This window comes from Centroberyx affinis, unplaced genomic scaffold (genome assembly GCF_046629955.1).
Source record: "Centroberyx affinis isolate AG114_WGS23_722 - 3 ecotype Tasmania unplaced genomic scaffold, CSIRO-AGI_Caff_v1 ptg002319l_1, whole genome shotgun sequence".
Taxonomy (NCBI): domain Eukaryota; kingdom Metazoa; phylum Chordata; class Actinopteri; order Beryciformes; family Berycidae; genus Centroberyx; species Centroberyx affinis.
This window is the reverse complement of record NW_027280588.1, coordinates 59,202-81,873: the sequence shown is the minus strand read 5'-3', so window position 1 is coordinate 81,873 and position 22,672 is coordinate 59,202. Positions and strand designations below refer to the sequence as shown.

The 22,672-nt window shown below is 41.6% G+C and overlaps 1 protein-coding gene across 1 annotated transcript; it reads left to right on the top strand.

The window, feature by feature from the left end:
• Positions 1-3,107: 3,107 nt before the first annotated feature.
• On the top strand, positions 3,108-21,875 carry limk2 (LIM domain kinase 2). Its single transcript, XM_071533065.1, has 16 exons — positions 3,108-3,350; positions 3,705-3,801; positions 9,920-10,055; positions 13,452-13,561; positions 14,052-14,240; positions 14,602-14,707; positions 15,360-15,574; positions 16,340-16,526; positions 16,679-16,765; positions 17,147-17,278; positions 17,867-17,923; positions 18,238-18,303; positions 18,821-18,995; positions 19,090-19,145; positions 19,269-19,426; positions 20,304-21,875. Exons 1-16 carry the CDS (start codon positions 3,335-3,337, stop codon positions 20,515-20,517), a joined length of 2,001 nt encoding a protein of 666 aa, XP_071389166.1. The 5' UTR covers positions 3,108-3,334; the 3' UTR covers positions 20,518-21,875.
• The last annotated feature ends 797 nt before the right edge of the window (positions 21,876-22,672 follow it).

The window sequence follows — 22,672 nt, the reverse complement described above, 5'->3', positions numbered from 1 at the left end:
GGGTGACTTATAGAGTTGCTGAGAGAGAGGATATTTTTACCAAGGTGTGGGGTCACTTTTTGATGACAACTGAAAGGAACAAGATCTAGATAAGGATTTATCCTTCTTATAATGTAAGTGGTTACTGTGAGGTATAGGATCTGATCTCGTGGTATTTATTTGTTTGTTTTTTATGTCGTTTTTCTTTGAGAAAAGTAATGTAAATCTGTATGATGGTGATGGTTTATACCATGTAAGGACTGTACTATATTGTAAGATTTACGCAAAAACATCAATAAAAAAAAGATGAGCTCAATCTGACATCACTCTTCAAGCTTGAGAATAGCACAAATGTTGTGTGTTGAAAGTGGAACTACTTATTTATACTATATTTGTTTCTTACTTTTTATTGTAATGAGCTGCTCACTTGGTCATCCAGAGGGAGGTGGTTGAATTTATTCTACTCTCACTATACAGTATAAAGTGCACATCCTTTTACAAGTTTTCACAGTTGCTTACACACTTTTTCTGAAGCTAAGAAATTTTTTTTCAAAACTCTAAACACAAAACACAACAAGTACAGATCCTGTACAGGCTCACGGCGCGTGTGTTGAATTCCACCAGCTGCGGCCGCACTGATCTGTCAGAAAAAGGACAGGATTATTGACGGATAGATTTCTGTCCATTGGGCTGTTTTGGAACGTCAGCATGGTGGGAGAGGCAGAAATAGAAAAAAATTTGAAACAGACCGTACAGTATCAATTAAATAAGAAACTGACCTGGAAAACCTACAGTCATCCCAACGTCATACCAGTCCTATGGAGTCAGAACCGTGACTTTAGTATTTGGCATTGAAAAACAGGACATTGGCATTGAAAACTACGGAGCCCCTAAGGGGACATGGGCAAAAAAAAAAACTTCAAGTTTCTGGTGCGCACGGAAAACTATCTGGTGCGCACCAGAAACTATAGTTTAAAAAAAACTTTTTTTTGCCCATGTCCCCTTAGGGGCTCCGTAAGAAACATACAAATTGCAGTTAACATGAAACGTGTGGAGGCTGTATTTGTACCAGACTATGCATCCTCCAGCTAAAATGCACGTAAAAAAAAAGAAAGAAAAAATACATAAAATAAAAATAATACATTTAAAAGTAATAATAATAATAATAATAATAATAATGATAATGAAAATAATAATTGCGCGCCCTACACCTGTGGATTCAGTTCACTAGTTATAACAGTTAACGTGAGGAGAGCGGTGGATTTTAATAGACCACGTATCCAAATGTACAAGCCTATATATCCTCATAGAGAAGCAATTTCCTGTGAGTTAAGAAATCCCAATGCAGAAATCAACAAAAACAAAACACAGATGGGCTGTGCGGGCTAGATGAAAATAGGAGTAGGCTAAACACTTGTAGACGGCAAAAAGGCTACATATCTTAAATATTAATGCCCCCGAGTCCAATCAAGGACCTCAATAATAGCCCGAAATGAAAGGAAAATGATAAAGCAAGAACAATAAACCAGCCTTATCAATGACATTTCACATTAGACGACCAACCCTGAAGTGAATGTGATGATCATCCCCAGCAACATCCACATGTTGTGGCCCAGTGAGAAAATCTGAACTACAGCTCTCCCTTCACACTTTTCAATGTTGATGATTGTTTAAAGAGAAACTAATAGCATAAAAGTCTAGAAGAAAAACATCAAGCCCCATTAAATCCTCTGGCTTATTGACCATGGGTGAACTTTGTGAGGCTTCAGGTTTTGGTGATTGTGTTGAAGTTCCAGTTTTAATGTGTAAACAATTGTGAAAGAATTTATACTTCATACTACGTAGGCCTACGCCAGCACACAAATTTACTTCAGAAAATGTAGCTTTTCTAGTTATTAGGCTACAGTATTTTGCACAGTATTACTTCTTCACTAGACGTTGCTGTTGGATCTCACTCTAATAAACTAGCTTACTCAGCTGTTGTGAACTGCGACTATTATTTTTTGTCAAATACAGGCCACTGGGTGGAGGAGATAGCTCTATCCATGTTGTTGCAATTCCTGCTGGTCACCAAAAGAGGTCGACACAGGTCATAGATGCCTTTAATCATTGAATATGACTTATAACTTAATTGACAAAAGGGCAGAGAAACAGGAACCAAACACAGGAGACTCACAGGAGGCAGCCAAGAAGAGAGTGGATTTTACTCAAGTTTTCCGAGGAAGACAGGCAAAATACAAGCATGCAAAATTAAAGACCTAGAAAACTATAGTGTTACCATGAAAGGTGAACTCAAGACTGAGGAAATAACTACCAACTCACCAGGTGACTTACTCAAACCACAGGTGCAAACAATCAACAATAATTAGCCCGAGAGCTGGGAGAAAGTACAGTCTGTGTTGCCATCTGTTGGTCGCTGGGCAGCACAGCAGGAACCCTAACGCCCCTTTAATTTATTGTGAATGTCAGAGTAATTTTTCCTCTGTTATTCATAGCCATATATGCCTATGCGAGATGCCATAGGGCTGCCAAAAATGCGCAATGAACGACTCAATCACAAAATATGTACCAGAAAACCTGTATGGCTGTCTGAAAAAGTCAATTTTAGGCTAAAGGCCAAAGAATGGGAACTCTAGTAACCAGCAGAGTTGGGGTCAATTCATGAATGAACTGAAATTTTGAAGAAAAAAACCCCCAACAGGAAACATAACTGAAATTGAATTGGAATTTCTGTAAGTTTAATTTAATTAAATTAAATTATGTGAAATTCTAATTCAATTCCAATTCCAACTCCAGGAATTGAATTGGTACATTTACCATATATTCTCAATTCAGAGATGCCATGTTCTTAGGGCATTATAATTTGAGATTATTGATACTGATCTCCTTCCATACTGTGGCACACTTCTAAAGGCAAATCAAATGGACTGGAATACACTGTATCCTTGGTCAAGTCGTCCTACGGTGATTGTGCAGTGCGCTACATTTGGCAGTAGATGGCGCCACTGCTGTACCATTAGGGTTTGGGATCCCTCAAATGGTTTTCCTACGAGTTTTCTCGTGCTTCCAGGTGCTGCAGTTAGAGCCCTTCCGCTCTCCGTACAGGAATTCAGACTGCATTACGTCAGTTCTCCTGCCAGCAGCAAGAAAGCAGCTTCGTCTGAAAGGAGTTACTTTTTTCTCAGAAGCGAACTAAAAGGGACTCTTTTTTTCTTTGCTATACATAACTTGGGAGCTTGAGAGTCCTGGGTGGACGTGTGAAAGAATGAAACATTCAAGTGTGCATCACAGCCCTCCTGCTTCAGTATGAAAACTTTGTAAAAGGATCTAAATCGACGACTCTCTCGGCAGTTAGATGGAGGAACTGGAAGGTGAGAAATGTTTCTGTTCTTAACTTTATCCGACGCACGGTTTACATTGTTTCAGTGCAGGAAAATGCTGTAGCTTTATCGTTTGCGGGCTACGTGGTTCATCGAGTAGATGGAGGGGCGCATGGGTGCTCTTGTTGATGTAATATTTTATTAAAACAGTGACAAGCATATTAAATATTTTGCAGTTTGGTTGAGTGTATCCTCGCGCTCCGTCGAACACACCTATTCTTTATAGACCTTCCCCTCAGTAACTTAGTTTTAATAGACATTAAATTAGCTGTTTCTATTTTAGCCTACAGTGTTATTACAATTTACAAGTGAAGGATGCACGGACGACTGATGTATTTCTTACAGGTACAGATGGACATCACTGTGCGGGATGTGGAGGAAGTATTCAAGGCTCGTTTCACACGAAGGTCCTCCAAGACACCTGGCACAACGCCTGCTTTCAGTAAGTTTTGCACTTTATGGTTTTTAGACATGCCATTAAGGTTTGTGATGGTCACAATTTGTCAGTGAAAGTTTGTCAGCGAAACATTTCCTAGGCATTTAGGGAATGCTTTGTTTTCATAGAAAGAGGGATTGCATTGAAATGGAAACAATTGGTTGTTCTGTTCGTCAACATGCTGCCTCTCTCTCGGCCGTTCTGTTTGGGTGTGCTTAGAAATGGCCTTGTGGGTAATCCCAGAAGTTTCTGTCTTGTAGCCCAAACATGGGCCTAGATCTGATTTCAACTACCCACTTTTGTGCCTTTTTGTGCAAAATGCCTCATTTGGGACGCCATTCCTGCCATTCCTCCCTGTCACCTCTGCATGGGGATGTTTCTAGTTCTTGAATTTAGATTAGTCAGAGAAATTATCCTAATAATCCTGGAGGACTTTGACCAGGCATTCTGGCTTTGCTCCCAAGGCTTAATGATTGCCAGGACTGGAGCTGACGTGAACTCTCTGCTGTGCTCGGGTCACTGACCCATGGTGAGACACCTGTGGACCTGTGACCGGGCACTGACTGACATGCCAATATGATGAGATAATGTATGTAAACACAGTGTGCTCGTTGGTTGCAACCATACACTGAGCCTACTGAGTAGTACAGATGCTGCTCAATACTGTCGTGGGAGGCTGGAGTTGAGGGCAGAGTCATGGTAGTGTTGTTAATGAGTAGAGCTGAACAATGAATTGAAAAAATAAATGGAAATCGCAATATGAACTTCTGCAATTTCCAAATCAAAATGAATTGCTTAAGAGAGAGGAGCATCCAAAATGGTGTGTTAGAGCTCTGGGTAATCTTTGGTCCATGAATAAAGTACAATATTGATGAAAACCTTTCATCATACTCAAACTCAGTAAATCCTGCATACTGACGTCTATTTTTTTATTTTTTTAACAAAATCACTTTTCTTTAAACAATTTTAAAGTTCTAAAAAAAGATGACAAGAAAAACTTGTGATGATATAAATTGCAGTTTAAATCGCAATTGCAATATTCTGTCAAATAATTGCAATTCGATTGTTTTTGTCAATATCTTTCAGCCCTATTGATGAGGGTAATATGTTTCCAATACTCACTGTGCCTGATCGACACTGGCATTACAAAACAGGGGTGGTTGAATCGGTGAATGTAGCTGGATCAAGCACGGTTCTCACTGCCATGAAGAGTTGCGAGGAGCCCATGATTTTATTGACAGGAGTTTGCTCTGGATGACGCTGTGAGAATAGAAGGAATTTGTCATTGAATAAGTCATCCATTTTCGATAACCAAAATAGCTGGAGCTCTTGCATTTTGAGCCAGTCTCTTAAGCAGTACTCTGTCCTTACATAACCCAGGATTTTTCAGCCTTTCTATAATTGGCTCTTTAATAACACAACAGCATCTCGTGTCAGCTCGAAAGCCAAGTTCTTGATACAGCTGTGTTGCTCTCCATTGCTCCTGTCCCTCTTGGTCTGTATTTTGATACTCCCTCACATTTTTGGCTTCCTCCTTCATCCCATCATCTTTGTCTGCAACTGCTTCAGTTAGCCTACACTCTTAAGAAAACATTTAGATGAAGTAATTTTTGTGGGGAGGAAAAAAAAACCTTGTTGAAGCCAGACTACCATATTGTTTATCAGCCAAGTGTGCTGGAGTTCGTCCCTCAGGGGTCAAACCCTCTGGCGCAAAACCGGCCTTTTCCTGACAAGTGTTAGAATATCGGCATCACTAGTAGTAACTTAACACTCAAATCACTGCTCACATGTTTTTTTCCCCAAGGCATTTATTTTGCTCAGATAAAAATCTTTGCACTCCATTTGGAGGACACTGCTAAGTTAAAAAATGTCCTTGTTAATGTTACCCCCTGCGTTGTTCCTATTGTCTATTGTGCACAGGCTGCCCTGCATGTACCTCTACCTTGTGTAACATTCTTATAAGGTGACGTCATTCTTGTTCCAGTAAACCTGGCACTGTCATTGGGCCTATAGGTAACAGCAGACTCTACTCCGCTGTGTTCCTGCCGCATTCCTAGACAGCGATTCAGAGATGTGGGTTCGCTGTCCCAGACACTGCCTGCAGAATCCTTTGTTTTTTTTCCCCTAATAAAAACCTGGATGGATCCTGGGTTGTTCCTAATGGGGATTGGGATATGGCGGAGAGCCATAGATGTGATATTATCATGATACTTTTGGCCACAAAAAAATAATAGTGCAATTTCCTAATATTTTGCAATGCAGTAAGGGCTGTTATTCACTACTCCTGATCCATCCCTCCTTCATTTGGCTGCAGTAAAATATCTAACCAACAATATATGAGAACGAATTAAACAGGAGAGAGATAAAACTTGAGAGACTTGATAATTTCCTTTTACTACTAGTTCTGCTTAGGGCTGAACAATTCATCGAAATGTTATCGAAATCGCAATATGGCTACTGCAATTTTCAAATCGCAGGAGGCGCAATATTTGCTAAAGGCAAAATGTGTGTCAAAATACCATTTTAAATTAAATATTGTCATGCTGCAGAGATGTCCTGGCTTACACATCATATTCTACAGACTTAAGAAAACGTCTTTGTTTGGTACATATCCCCGCAAAAATCACACCATAGTCATTTTAATAATGAGAATAATGATGTAAAAAATATCATTCCCTCTAATATCGCAAATCATGTCGCAATTGCAATATTAGTGCAATTAGATATTTTTTCAAAATTGTTTAGCCCTAGTTCTGCTAGTGTTGGTGCCACCTCTTACAACTTGTGTAATGTGGACTTTAATTTTATTTCTGTACAAAAAGCAGCAGATTTCAGAACTATTTGCACTGATTGAAATCCAGACTAACTCTTAGTAAGTGCTCGATTTCCCCCCTAGCCTAATAACATTCATTACACAGCCTATTTTTGATATAAATGGAGCAGAAAAACAATTCCCTCCTCCTCAGCTTCTTGGAGAGAGGTCGTTGTGGAGAACATTGAGAACACAACAGTCACACACCCTGAGATAAGGTGAAAAGTGTTACACTCCCTCCATAGGTCTTCAAGGCTGGTACTCTGTATTCTCCAACAAAGGAATTCGTTCCAGCAGGAATGTGGATTTGAGGAAATGAGTAATGTTTACCTTTTTAGTGTTTGTGCAGGCGGGTCCATTGCATTGTTCAGAGAACCACCTGAGTTTGGTGCCCCCACCCCCCATTCACCAGCTCCTATAGTACAGATAGGAGGAAGTCAGGTGTTTTTACCCATTAGATAACTTTTATTTTGGTGTATAATATCGTTTGCAGAGAGGAGAGTTTGTCCAGACGGACTCTGACCTGACAGAGATCAGCCAAGGTTGGTCTGAGTGGAAGTTTCTGTTCTTCCCTTCACACCTGGAGAGTCCCTATGTGTCATACACACCAGTTGAAATACAGCACTATTCACACCTGTCTCTCTTGCTTAAATGTGCGTGTGCCTGCGTCTGTCTATCGCTTGTGTAGGTGAATCAGCATACCATGCTGTTTGATAGGCCCAACAGGTGTATTGATATGACAATGTGTAGAGTTGGCACAAAAAAATGTAAAACTGATTATGATTACTCCTGGTTAAGAAGCAGTTTGAGAAAGGAAAAGGTGTGTTTTGTATGGTTGGCAAACTTTCAGCTCCACTTCCCCACATCATTTCACTCTATGATGAATTAGGCTAAAATCATTTTTACACTCTCCTCCTGTTCATATATTTGTTGCTTTCATCTGAAAAGCAGAGTCTTAGGAGTGTTTGTTTCCTCACATAATTTGTCCTATTAAACAGCATACAAATACTATGGATGCATCTTGGTGTTAAAGAATTAAGTACTGCTGTGTCCAGAGATGATGCAGTGGTTAAGATCCCTGCCTCAGAACCAGTGTTTCCCTACTCTGTCTGTTGTCACTCTCTGCTTTCCTGTTGTCTCAATAGAGACATGAATATGTTCTCCACTCCACTCTAAAAGATCATTTTAAAATGATCTGTCCCAAAGCCGATAAGCCTGGATCAACTGTACCTGCAGTGCAGAGCTCATCATGATGCATGGCGCCCAGCCAAAGGTCGCTGCTAGCAGTGGACTGAGACACTTAAACAGATAAAAAGGGCATTCCCATTCAAATCAATATTTTGGATTGGCCATTTGGCCGATCACTCTTGAAATGGCTGCCACAGTAATTGTGAGGTAATACTTTTAATGTTATCATGGACATGGCATTGGAGCATTCAGAGAGCAGTTTCCAAAAGGGGAAACGCATCAACATAGCTGTCGCATGCTAGTCTCAAATTTTCATGGTTTGGCAAGACCAGAGCCCTGAATTAGAAATGGTTGTGAATCAGGAAGTCACTAAAGTGATGGTTGAAAAGACTAGGCTATGTATATTATAGTAATTGGAAAGCATTAGATAATATCACACCTGTTATGTTACCATTGTTTTGAATCTTGAGTCCAAGAGAAATTAGTCTTTTGAATACTTTTGAATTCCCATTCACTTGCAAAGCAGTGGCAAGACACTGAAGACAGTAGTAATTGATGTCATCCAGTGCAAATTTTACTCTGTCTGCACTCTGACCAGCAATCCCCTGAATCTGATGCATTCCAGCATTGTTGTTTGATTCTGTTAGAGAAGAAGCCGTGTCTCAGAAACTTCTACAGGCTGAATGTGGCAACAGCGCTGGGGCAGAACTGCAGACATTTCAGTAACATAATCTCTGAAAGAGTGGTTCATCATTTATTGTGTTCTTGGCAGTCCAACCTGCTGCCACCATTTTGCATAACCAGTGCAGCTAGTTGAGGGAACGCTCATAGCCTGCAGGTGCTGCCTGCTCTGCTGGCAGCTCCAGCATTCCTCTCTCTGAACATTGTGTCTCTAGTGTTGAAGTCAGGGCTGTAAATTTACTCCTGATTTTCTAAGTCTCTTTCTATTTGACTATAGGCATAGTAGTATGGGAACTGTAAAAAGAAAAATATATGAGTTCAGTAAACCTACAGAAAACCAAACATGCTGCCATGCCATTTGTTATTTACTAGAATTATTTTGACCTAGATGAGAAAATGCTCAATGACAGGTTGGTTAAGTAATAACATAAAAAATGTTGATGTGCAACAATCCTTGATCTTCTTCGACTGATGGGCTTTGATGGGATTTGACTGAGGACTTTGCCCCTGCAGCGTAAACCCCATGCATTTTCTACATTTTTTTTCTTGAGTCTCTTTTAACAGCCTATAGATTGTTGTCAAAAGTGGTGCTTAGGCCTCTCCTCCAACAACTGGATCATATTAAGGTGCTGGAATGTGGCTGAAGTTTAGGCAGCCTTTGGTGGTAGTGTGTGGAGCAGTAATGACCAAACCTTTCCCACATTCACTATCTACAAAGGCTTGTCAGACTCTCCTTCATGGGAAACGGGAACTCCCAGGTAGACTCGTTGGGTTGGCACTTCTTCCCATCATATAGCACAGCATGAATAGCAACGCATAAGCAAGACCCAGCACATCTCAGGGAGGAGCTATTCGCTATGCCGTTTACCTTGATGAACACAGAGAAAAGTACACGTTGTCATCCTGGACAAAATGCCTCCAGCTAATGTTCCACTCCTGTCTAACCTCGGAGTTCAAAGTATTGTGTTCAGCAGTGTGATCTGTCCTGTGATTGATGGTTTCTGAACCATCTCCCTCTCATTTAAAACCTTTCACTAGTCTGCCTGTAATATGAAGTATCAGTTAGGAGAAAGTGTACAAAAAGGTCATCTAGTTTGGTTGTGGGTCTCTCTTTCTTCCTCAGCATTGGGTTAGCTCACAGGTCTTACCTGGTTCTGTCTTAGTGACACCTGACTGAGGCGCTCAGGCCAACCTGTTATTGTATGAGAGAGCAGTTGAATCATCGCTTCATGGGCACCTTTCAGATATCATTCACATACCCTTGAAATTGTCAGCAGGCCTTTGAAATAATACGCCAGGCTTTTGAGTCTCTGCCGGATCACCTTGAAGGCGATTGCTTTACAGTTGAAAAAGCCTCTGCTGAAAGCCCCCATCTGTTCATTCTTCTCCATTCATTTCCTTTGTTCCCTGCAAAGGTGACGAAGTATGTTGTTTTCCTCGCAGGTGTTCTGTGTGCTGCGACCACCTGACTAACTGGTACTATGAGAAGGATGGAAAGCTGTACTGTCGCAAACACTACTGGGAGAAGTTTGGGGAGCTGTGCCATGGCTGCTCTCTGCTCATGACTGGACCTGCCATGGTAAGTCTGCTGCACCTATCTGTCCTCACACCACACCCTTTGCCAAAAGATTTTTTCTGCCTGCCGCTGTCTCATTTTTACTTAAGGCTTCAGTCTAATAAAGTTTAACATTGTGTTAAGAGTAGTAACTCAATGTTGCTACATTTGCTTGCCAGGGTTTCAAAATGTGCCTTGCCATGCTCATGTAACAAATTCATACTGTGCTTAGAAAGATGCTTGGGTGCTGTACTGTAATACGATTGTACATGACGGCATTGCCAACAATTTCCCCTTCTACTTAAGTTACCAGAATCCCCAAAGAGCGTGTCAAAGCTCTCTGTGTTCCAGTTTCTCCCTGGTATTCGAGATCAATGCTAACACGCATAAAAAGACATGGGGTCTGGTTTTGTGGTGATTACATATACAGATGAGTGATACTTTACATTCTGGGCTGCTGTGGAACATAGCAGATTGGGCCCGAGACCTCGCTGGTGAATTAGTTTTCCCCCTTGAGGCCCCACTCTGTTCCCCTCCGTACAGAAGTTCTCCACAGTTCACTTCCCCGAGTACACAGAGGATCTAGAGGCAAGACGGTAGAACATGAGGTGGTTTTGGAGCCCATCCATTTGCCTCATTCAGACCTCTGCAGATATTGCCCACATCCTACAACCAGCACCACAGTGGTTACTGATGGGTTTTCAGAGATCAAGTATCTGTTAACAGAAAATACCTGTTTTTCACTCTTTTTCACTTTCACTGGCTAATTTCCATCATCTTACCTTTATTTTAAACTACCCAAGTCCAACTGAGTTTTGTTTGATACTCAGTAGTCTCTCTTTCTAGTCAATTTCAATTCAAACTATAATGTTCAATATCTTGATGCAAATACAACCTACCTAGGAACTTGCTGCCAGTTATCACAGTTACTGCCTTAAATGAAACAAAAAATAAACCATTCAGTTTACATTGATTGTAGCTTCAGGCTTACATGAAGGTCTATCAGTATTTGATAAGTTTCTAAAGAAACTTCCTAAAATGGGGTCCAATGAGCACTAGAAGGCGCCTTTGAAGTATATCTCACATTGTAATCTTAAGCACTGAAAAACAGTCTAGGTGGGTTTTAAGTAACCAAGAAATTACAGTTTTAGACAAAGCACTACCACCTCCATTAAGGAAAGTCGAGAATATTTAACCTGGACTGTCTGTCAGATGAATGTTTATATTGGCTCTAAGAAATTAGTTCTCAGATTTGCTGTGGAAAGAGTAGCAGAGAGTTGGATTTTGGTCAGCCTTCTTTGTCTTTCCATTTTGTGCTTAAAAATGCCCGTACATTGGAGTGTGTTGCAGTGAATTCAAATGTTACGTAGTTTTAATTGATAATGAGTCTAAATATGAAATGCTGGTGGCACCAGCGCTTGCTGGTCACAAGCAGGTCCATTTTGCCTTAACTGGTCTAACTAGGAGCCTAAACTGAAGGATTTTTTTGCCACTAAGCAACACACATAATGGCCCTTTCTATTTAGTATTGGCATCTCGCATCACCAGTCAATGTAGCCAAGTATTTTTGGCAGGGTTGAATTGGCAGCCTCTTAGCCAGAAACAGAATCATTGTGGGTCATCAGCAGAGGAGAGTCATGCAGAGCTGCTACTGCTAGTTAGAGGTTCAAGCCTGAAACACTATTGTTTTTGCTCAGGTTTTTGTTTTTTTGTTTTTTAAGGGTTAAAGCCAATAGTGCAGAACCATTTCTGATTTTGTGCTGGATTATTATTAGTAGTAGTAGTAGTAGTAGTAGTAGTAGTAGTAAGAGTTCAAGACTGTAGGGCTGAAACTGGGTTGCTGCTGTGTTTTTTTGTTTGTTTGTTCAGTTTTCAGTTGTTTTTTTCGCAGTTGCATTTTATTACTGTGGTGTTTTCTCAAACACCACAGTAATAAAGAGGTCAGAGAGATCATACTCGCTTGTTCTCTCCACTCCAACACCACAATCCAGTGTGTGTCCTTACAAACAAGTGTGACGTGGCTGCTCTATGCTTTTATATTTCTGATTGGTCCTGACTGTTTGGTGCATAATTACATCCATAATTGCATGCTAGTCATACATCTGTTTACATGTCACAATCTTTGTCATACAAATATTTAACTTATTCACATGGACTTGAACTCCGGCAACACCGCTTGTGGCTATATTTTTGATTGCTGTTGTGTTTAAAGGCTATGGGATGAAACGCTGGTTCTAATGATCAGCAAGAAACTTTCTATTCCATCGTGGGCCTTCATTTATCTAAGCTGCTTGGACATTTTACTGTCTAGTCTCGCAGTGTCAAAATAAGACCTACTTAATTGTCCTTGCTTTGCCCTTGCACTGCCGCCTTTGCATGGTTCTGTCTAGCTGTTTGGGCCTGAGGCTGTGACTGGGGTCAGTGGCGGTGTTGTTCTTGGCTTGGAGGCAGGGAGTCACAGACAGACTCCTGAGATGTTGCACTCATTTGGCTTACATCACCCTAATCTCTCTGCAGCAGCAGGGAATCCTTTCCCAGCACTCTGACTCAGACCAGGATGGGAAAAAATTCTTCTGGTTCAGACACTTCAGTAGATTTTCATTCATTGAACTGAAATTGCGGATAACTAATAAAGAACTGATTGCAACCTCTGTTTAAAGAGAAACCTTCCTGTTTTTGTTTTTTTTTTGTTTTACCAGTTGAAAGATTCCATTGTATCAAACTCCAGTTTGCACTGGTTCAGCTTATCTCCATATTCCCCATGCCTCCTGCATGGGAGCAGATTTAAATTTTCCACTCAGGCGCCAGCTTCATATGTAGGACATATATGTACACTTTGAATTCAGAAATGAACTTTAAATCAACATTACATTTTTTTTTTAGTTTTCTTTTTGTTTGTATGCTCTTTTGTATGTGTCTGAGATGGCCTGTGGTGATCATCCTTTGATGCTTGTAGGAGGCGGACACATTATCTCATCTTGCATGAGAGAGAGCGAAAAAACAGCCCATGTGGGAGTGTATGTGGGAGTGTAACATAATTTGCAGAAAGGGAAATCAGCCATTGACGTAATGCAGTGTTGGCTATGTTCATGAGAGAGAAGGATCAGGAGAGTGTGAGCTGGCTGCAGAAGGTGTGAAAGAGCGAACGTCAGCGAGATGAGTGGCTCAGACCTGCAGAAGGCGGTGACATCATAGCAGATTCCAGACAGACTGAGAGGGAAGCAGGTGTTACTGACTGTGTCACCGGGAGGAGGGCTCAAGGCAGCACGCAACATAACATAGCTACCTCTGAATAGCGTAGCACAGCAGAGCTCAGTTCAGCACAGCAGGCTCATCTTCAACATATCAACTCACTGCCGTTTTGAGGACGTACGCCATGACAGTAGCATGAAGATGAGCCCGGCTTGTTTATGCTTCCAGGTGGCCGGCGAATACAAGTATCACCCCGAGTGCTTTGTGTGTCTGAGCTGCAAGGTGGTGATTGAGGACCGGGATACCTACGCCTTAGTTGAGCGTTCCAAACTGTACTGGTAAGTCACACGCACCTTTTTGTTAACCTGTTTTTTATATGACACTGATGCCTGTAGAGGAGTTGGCCACACATGCAGTTGACAGTTAACAGCCTCATCATATTTGGCAGAGTTTATTGGTTTGTCAGCATCATTACAACACCAGTCCAGATATCTCGGCTAATCGTTTGGCATGAGAACAGATGTGGTAAAGATGCTGATATATCAAGGAAATAAGAATACACAGTGTCACTGCATGTGGATGCAACACCTCCTTTTTGGATGAGCACTCCGTCAGTTTTTGCTTGATACAGGAACTCTAGTTTATTGTGATATGGATGACATTTAATTGTAATGCGTAGTTTCACTTGAACTTTTTTTTACTCTTTTTGTATGAAATATGTACCTTTTTGTCTTTCACTTTATTCAGTGGCTCTCTTAATTTTAATGTAAATTACCAACAAGCACATTTCCACACATAGTGATTCACTCTCTCCTCTCTTGTGTGCAGTGGAAAGTGCTACAAGCAGGTGATCCTTACACCTATGTTGGAAAAGCGCTCACCCGACTCGGTCCTAGACTCCCTCCCCCATACAGTGACCCTCATCTCCATGCCCTCCGCTGCCAACGGCAAGAGGGGCTTCTCCGTCTCCGTGATGCGAGACGTGACAAGCGGCTCAGCCAGTGTTCAAGTGAAAGAGTAAGTGGCTCTTTCACAGAGACCCTTGTCTGAACATCTGAACACCGCTGTCTAGCTCTCCTGCAGGGACGGCATGAGTCATGCCTTACGCAAGACTGATTGTGGGTTTGCTAAATAGCAGGGCAGTGGGGAGGGGGGAAAGTTAAACCACATCTGCCAGCTCAAGTAAAGGGAAGTCTTTGTTATTGATTGTTGTGTTTGATGTGTTTCAGTCACAGTCACTCACGTTTTCTAGGTCTAGGTTCAGTGGCGGACCCAGTTCTTTAACCAGTTCTTTAACTAGCTCTCTCTTCAAACAAGTACATTCCTTTCTTATACTACCAAAAGTAACATATTAGTGTTGGTGCTGTGTTGCTCCCAGGGTGAGGGGGATGCTTATCAGTCCAGAGGTGCGGAATGCCATCCATGTCGGGGACAGGATCCTGGAGATCAATGGCCTTCCAGTGGGGACACTGATGGAGGAGGAGGTGGGCCTATACTTCATACACTTACCTCATACTCAATGTGTGATATGTGATCTGAATTTCTTCTAATTAAGCCAATTCTGTTAGAAGAAAGTCCATTCCTTAAATGTAATAGACAAAATATGTGTTGGCTCATTATACAGTAGAACAACTGCACATGTGATCTTGAGATTCCTCACATACTTACATCATTTATACATTCTTTAACTGGGAGAGGATGGTATCTGGAATGACTCCAGTTACAGGCTCTTTCCCATAACCTCACCCTAGCACCATTACATACATTCCAGTTCTGCATTCATTCACTACTTTGATTTTTTTTTAAGTTCCCACCTATCCTGTTTTCCACAAGACACATTCTGAAAAAAAAATTCCATTGTAAATGCCGATTTCAATTAGAATTCTTCGGCTGCATTCAAGTCATGCTCCATAAATCAATTTGATAATTAACCTTCCTTTGGGTAGTAAGAGTCCCATTGTTTTTGGAGTCAAGTCCTGCTACGTTCTAATCAAACTCTTCTATTACACAGACTCTCTACTGTCTGTGTAGTAGAAGAATCAGACAGATACCAAAACCTCTCTGCTCTCCCTCTTTCTCTCTGCTCTTCATCTGAGTTTGCTCTAAGAGATGCTTCACTCTGATTGGTATGTTTAGGTGGACGACCTTATCCACCGCACCAGTCAGACGCTGCAGCTGCTTATAGAGTACGATCCAGTCAGGCAGCATTTGGACAGGCTCAGACTGGGGTCCTCGCGGAACCAGCTGGGAGTGCCAGCCACCTCCCGCATGCGCCTGTCCTCACCTTCTGACGCCGTCCTGGAGAGAACCGACGTGGTTGACGACGGCACACTGAAAAGGAGATCTTTGAGGTGTGTTAGAGCTAGCTGAGCAGCCATAGCTTATAGACAGAACAGCTTATATCGCTGCTGTCTGGTGAAAACTCTGCATTACCAGTCAAACGTTTGGACACACCTGATTGAATGTACTGAATAATGAATGTTTTTCATTATCTCAAAGCCATTTTGATCTAAAGGCTTATGCTTAAATGCTTGAAATTTGTTTCTTAGACAAATATAAATAGTGAAGTTGATGCCTAATGTATGAATTTCTTTCCAAAGCCTTTGCCTTTCCATCAAGTCAAAGGGCGGCTAATTTAAAGAATCTAAAATATAAGATAGTTTTGATTTGTTTAACACTTTTTTGGTCACTGCATAATCCCATTTGTATTCTTTCAAAGTTTTGATGTCTTTACTATTATTCTACAATGTGGAAAATAGTAAAAATTAAGAAAAATGTGGTGTGTCCAAACTTTTGACTGGTAGTGTATATCACCAAAATGTCAACTTTTCAGGAGCTAAGAAAAACAGCCTTGTTTTCAACTTGACAGCCATGGATTTTGTAGTTTATCTAGTGAGTTTTTAAAGGTTTTCATTAGCCCAAGGTTCATAGAATTTACTTAACTCACAGAGAACCACATTAAAATCACCAAAATTGGAGTTACAAGATTTTCACCCGACAACAGCGATATGATATAGTCAGACTGCAGTAGACAAGAGATGAATGCCCTGAAGACAAACAGCTTTGTTTTTGTTGTTTTTAATGGTATCCAGCTGACTGTACCCTCTCTATTTCAGGCGCAGTAACAGCATATGTAAGTCCCCCGGGCCAACTTCCCCTAAAGAGCACCCTATTCTTACGCGGGACATTGGGCGTTCTGAATCTTTGCGATCCTCCAGCAGCTGCTCTCATCGCATCTTCCGGCCCTGTGACCTCATCCACGGGGAGGTGCTAGGAAAGGGCTTCTTCGGACAGGCCATCAAGGTCAGCCTCTAACCAACACTGCTGCTAATCCATGTGCAATCATCTTTCTTACGCAATCTACTTTCTTACTCTACTGTCCTAGTCAACTCCACCCAGATGTGTAGTTGGCTGTAAGTTACGCATTACATCTGTTTGTTTTGTCGCCCTGACAGGTGACTCACAAAGCCACAGGGGAGGTGATGGTGATGAAGGAGTTGATCCGCTGTGATGAGGAGACCCAGAAAACTTTCCTGAAGGAGGTGAGTAGTGTGGGAGAGGAGGCCTGGGCTTCCTCACAGGGGCAATAGAGTTCACTGGCTCTGCATGGAGCTGTGATTTATTATACCCACAACTGAGCGCATGCCACAAGTTCCAAGATTTACCTCTTTGTATCTTGTTATTTTGAGGGTTTTGCCTTAGTTCTTGTAGGAAAAAGTGAGTCTTTGTTTTTTTTGTTGTTTTTTTGCACAGATAAAATTTAACCGACGTGGAAATTGATTACAGAGGTGATCTGCTTGAAATCACAAAGATAGACTTATTTGTTTCTCTCTCTCTCTCTCTGTCTCTCTCTCTGTCTCTGTCTCTCTCTCTCTCTCTCTCTCTCTCTCCCTCTCTCTCTCTCTTTTTTGCCTGATCCTTAGGTCAAAGTAATGCGGTGCCTGGACCATCCCCACGTCTTGAAATTCATTGGTGTGCTATACAAGGACAAGAGGCTCAATTTGATAACCGAGTTTATCGAAGGAGGCACGCTGAAGGATTTCATCAGAGACATGGTGTGTTAAACTAGTTGATTCACTTAACCCTCTCCCTTTCCTCTCCCACAACACGGCACAGAATAGACCTCGGTGGCCATAGACTGTGCTGTGTTCTGCTCAGGCTGTGTGGGACGGGGGCTGACCTGGAGTAAACTCGGCTCAGATAGAGGGCTCTTAGCTCTATAGTGGGCTGGCTGGCATGTGAACTGGCAAAGACGTGGAATGAGAGAAAGTTGTCGAAAGTGTTCCCAGGTGAAATTTCAAGGGTTATTCTCCCCTCCTCCCACAGCTGCTGTTTTTGAACAGCAGTGCAGCACAGCCTATGGTCCACAACAATGAGCAGAGGGAGCCGTTCTTTCCCCTTTCCAATTGTTTCTTCCAGTTTTTGAATCATTTGTAATCATTTAATTCTATTTACTGTAACTGCAGATTATCTAGCAGTGGTAGATTGAAGTACATGGGTTTTGGCTTCTACAGAAATGTTCTAACATTAAACCTGAACAAGCTTCTATCTTAATGCAAAGAACCACTCCTTTTATATTGAAGATGCATCTATTCATTTTATTCATTTCTCATTTGTTTGTTTTTTCCACTCGGACATAACAGGACCCGTTTCCATGGGAGCAAAGGGTCAGCTTTGCAAAGAGCATCGCCTCTGGAATGGTGAGTTGGCACCTTCGCAAAGACATTACCATTGATGAAACCTCTTTAGTTGCCATTTTCAGCTGCCTAAATGGGCGTAGAAGTGTTATATGTAATGCATTTAAAGGCAAAGTGCAACATTTCAGGTTGCTTGTTGTAGAGACAGGCCCTGCAGTAGCCTGTAAAATCTGTATAGCCATAAATCCAAAAACGTTCAAAATCATTGTACTCATCAGTACACATACTGACCCCTGTGCCTACAGTATATACTATATAGTGTGTGTGTGTGTGTACGCATGTGCAAGAATATAATTTGTTTTTCTTCTTTTCATTAGGCCTACCTTCATTCAATGAGCATCATACACCGAGATCTCAACTCTCACAACTGCCTGGTTAAACTGGTAAGTGACACAGCACAGTACCAGCCATTATGCAATTTAAAAATCAAAAAATAAGAATAAGGGGTGGTGTTAAAAGTACTCAGTTCAATTTCCTGATTCAAACTGTTCCCCGTAGCCTTCAGTATTCTAGCTTTATAGCATGACTCAAGTGTAGTTGAGTGACACATGAACCCAGCCCTGTTGATTTGGCCAAGACTATCGTGTCTGTACAAGCAAGAGCTGTTGTGAGACCAAGTGTGTGAGCTCATAACAATATCACAGAAGAAAAGGCTTATAGAGAACCCAAGAGCTTTTACAATATCACAAGATTCCTTGGGCTTACAGAGCATTTAATATTTTACTAAGGGTGACTCCAACAATATCCCCACTTATATATATATATATATTTTTTTTTTAGATATTTTCAATTTTGTAGCAGTTGATTCTCAGACCAATCTTTGTTCTTTCTTTTTATAGTAATGTTGCTTTGTACTTCAATGAAATCTGAACTGAACCTCTAAGTGTCATCTTTCAACAGGACAACACCGTGGTCGTTGCTGACTTCGGACTTTCCCGACTCATCGTAGAGGACAAAGTGAAACCTCCACCTGAAAAACCTGCCTCCAAGAAGAGGGTGTTCAGACGTATCGACCGCAAGAAGCGGTACACTGTAGTGGGAAACCCTTACTGGATGGCTCCAGAGATGCTAAATGGTGAGCAGGGGGACACAAAATCAATTGCAGGATACAGGATAATTCTTTCTGTGGGTCAGTCAGTGCATTTACTCTATCCTTTATTCCATCTCAGGTAAACGCTATGATGAGAAGGTGGACATTTTCTCCTTTGGGATTGTGCTTTGCGAGGTAAGAACATTTAGAAAGAAATGTTTCGAAGCTTGTATTTATTTGGTGTAGTATGTCTACAGTGCAAGTCACTCCCCGCTATCTGGAAGGGTTGATCATTTTGCCCTCTGTCCTGTGTTTCAGATCATTGGACAGGTCTATGCAGACCCCGAGTGCCTCCCCAGGACTCTGGACTTCGGCCTGAATGTTGGCAAGTTTTTGGAGAAGTTCCTCCCTGAAGACTGTCCACCAGCTTTCTTTCCACTGGCTGTGGCCTGTTGTGATCTCATACCAGACAACCGGTGAGTGTCTGGTGGTGTTGTAGTGGTCAATACCTGACATTTGAGTTTGTTAAAGGTCCCATATCGTGTAAAACAGGATTTCCCTTGCATCTTTGATTATAAAGGAGTTGGATGTGCTATCTAAACATCGCAAAAGTATCAAAACGCACGGTAGCCAACTAAATCCACACAATCCATGTTAGAAAACTGAGCCTCTAAACGAGCCGTTTGGACTTCCGTAACTTTGTGGCGTCACAAAGGTCATTATAATTTGTAAGAAATAATAGGCTAACAAAGTGTTTTTTTCAAAGCTGTTGAGCGGTTTTATTGTTTACCTGAGAGTTTTCCCTGCCAATCAGAACGTTAATATCGTTAATATTAATGAGCCTTAAAGACACAGCAACAGAAACAGCCTGTTCTTGGCAAGGCTCAGAGAGATGCTGGAAAATGAACGTGTAAAAATGGATTGGAGAGTGTTTTTGGTGCATGACACCACACAAACGGCTTTGAACGGACCTCAAGACATAAAATAAAACACTGGAAAGTGTAGAATAAGGGACATTTAAGATAAGTTTAATCATTTTTGCCTGGTACGTGGATTAGTACTTTTGAAAAACCTGTAGCAAGACAAAAAGCTGTGTAACAATCTTATTCAAGGGAAATGTAACGGTCTTGCAATCGAAGAAATTCATGGGAGAAATGGTGTTAATCACCCAAATGACCACATGTGGGAAATTTCTCCCCCTTCGCCTTGAGTGACAGTATCCAGGCAATTCTCTGCTCTCTAGAGAGTAGGGTCACGCCTCCACTGCCAGATTGCTTTTTCATTTTCTCCCTCTGCCTTGTCTGCCTGGTTTTAACCTCTAACCCCCATGTGCCCTCCCTGCTCCTTCCTCAGACCGCCGTTCCAGAAGCTGGAGGACTGTTTTGAAGCTCTGTCCCTCAACCAGGAGCTGGGCATCCCTCTGCCAGCTGAACTGGACGAACTGCACCAGAGTATGTGTCGACTTCACTGGCCCAAAGACGGCTCCTCATCCCAGAGCACAGATGAGCCGGCGACCCCAACAGCGGCCTCTCCAGACAGCTCCAGCGTGACGGACAGCGGCACCTAGCATCGGTGCCGCTTTTGATCTGCAACCTACCTTTTTGACCCATCTGGACTGCTTCACTAATACAGTGGACGAGAAACAGAGCAAAAACTGAACCTGTGCCATGTGGAAACTGGATAACCTGAGGTAGCTGGACCAGTCTCCTTCCTATGCAGGGCCTTAACTCTGAGAGCGCCAGTGAACTGCAGTATGAGTGGAGACAACGGAGGAGACACATTTCAAGAAGAAAAGAGTTGGTTTATCAAGTTTTTCTCTACCCAGCCTCAAAGCAGGGACATGCAGGGTTATACTAATGTTTACTGTGTATTTCAAGAACAATATCTAACTTTCTGTGGTCCCGTGCCTGACGAATGAGAATCTTTTCGACGGTGGAAGACCTTTTGTCTATATTTTTAATGAGTCCCCACGTGAGAGCGGTTTTGTTTTGTGGCCTGTTGCTATCTTTCCACTTGGCTCTGAACTTAATGTCTGCTATGTGAGGAATGCAGCGATCAGTCCTTGCCCATGAGAAGACTCACTCTACCGCAGCAGCAAAGAAAACAGAGATGCTCGACATGTCTGGATGATTGACATGTCAGAGTAAACGGAGGGCAGGGCTTGGCAGGGAATTGTGTTTACCATTAAGAAGACGGGCGCGACCAGTGGAGTAGTGGAAGCAAAACACACAGAGGCCCAGGTCACTGTTAGGTTAAGTGAGATGTGGCGCAAGATGTCAGAGGAATGTTATGATTTTATTTTCCAGTCTAGAGACCACTGATTTTTTTACAGGATGGTTACAAATATGGTTCTCTACCCAGAAGGCTAATGATTGTTTCATTTCTTAGACCATTGAATTAACACAATTTAGATTTCTTCATATTTTCATACTTGTAGCAAAACGGCCGTTTTACTACAAGTATCTTTTTGTTAACCAACTGGTGTTTATTTTTTTTTTTTAAATGGGGTAGTAGGTCTTTTTTAAAATAGGTCTTTTTTTTAAGCCACCCTAATCATGCATAGTCAGACATAATCATGTAAGCGTTAATCTTGCTGCTGTGATCATTCATGTGACCCTGCCATGTGTTCAATGGGGCTTTGCTCTCCAAGACATTGTGCAACTTATTAAAAACACGATCTGTACAGAAAAACTGGATTTATATATTTTTCTTAAGAAATGTATAGAAATTTTGTACATATTATGGCTCTAATTGGATGTCATTTTCTAATGGGAATTATGGATTTGTAGATTTTTAGACATTTTGTAGAGAATTGAAGTTTTTGCTAGCTTAATGCAAGGTACTGACTACCAGTTATAACCACTATTATTTGTATCATTGTAGTGTTTCATAAATAAACATTTTGAAAGCAGGCTTTTTCTTGTCATTCTGCAATTTTGCATGTCATTAAAACGATTGCTAATAGGTAGGTCTTCAGTTACAGTTCAGGATCAGAGTGATGCAATTGTGTGGATGAGCATTTCCCTCAAAACATATAGAGCTTGGTTCATTAGACATGGAGAGAGACATTTATTGGTTTTATACATCCAGAAGTCAATGCAAAAAAAATATTTTTTGACTATACTAAAAATGCTTCATGTACTGTATGTATATAATGAATGTAATAATTTATATCCATTGCTTTCGGCACCCTGAACTCGGGCTGAATATTGCCTCAAATTCAAGTTGATAATCGTGTCTTTAACCTCATAGTCACCGTCTCACATCACATTCAAAACTAGAAGGGCACTCGGAGAGCGCAGACCTCCGCCAAGGCTTGTTCATGAGGCGGATCCGTATCTGCTCCAAAATTTAATGGGTGCTTCCTTGGCCCATGCTACACCCTTCCACGAAGTTTCATGAAAATCGGGCCAGTAGTTTTTCCGTAATCCTGCTGACAAACAGACAAACGGCACCGAATACATAACCTCCTTGGCGGAGGTAATGAGTATGAAGCCAAGTCAGTGTGTTGCTGTCCAATTACTTGTGTAGCTCACTCTGACATTCAGAGACACTTATTCACACTCACTTTCCTTAAGATGACACTACTATTATCTGCACCAAGGCTGTTGGGTTTTGATATCCTGTGGGTCATTATCATCTTTTTTCTTTCTCTTTTGGGGTTGAGATGTTTTTATAATTCCCTTCGGGTCTCTGTCTCCCTCACAGTGTATTTCTTTTCT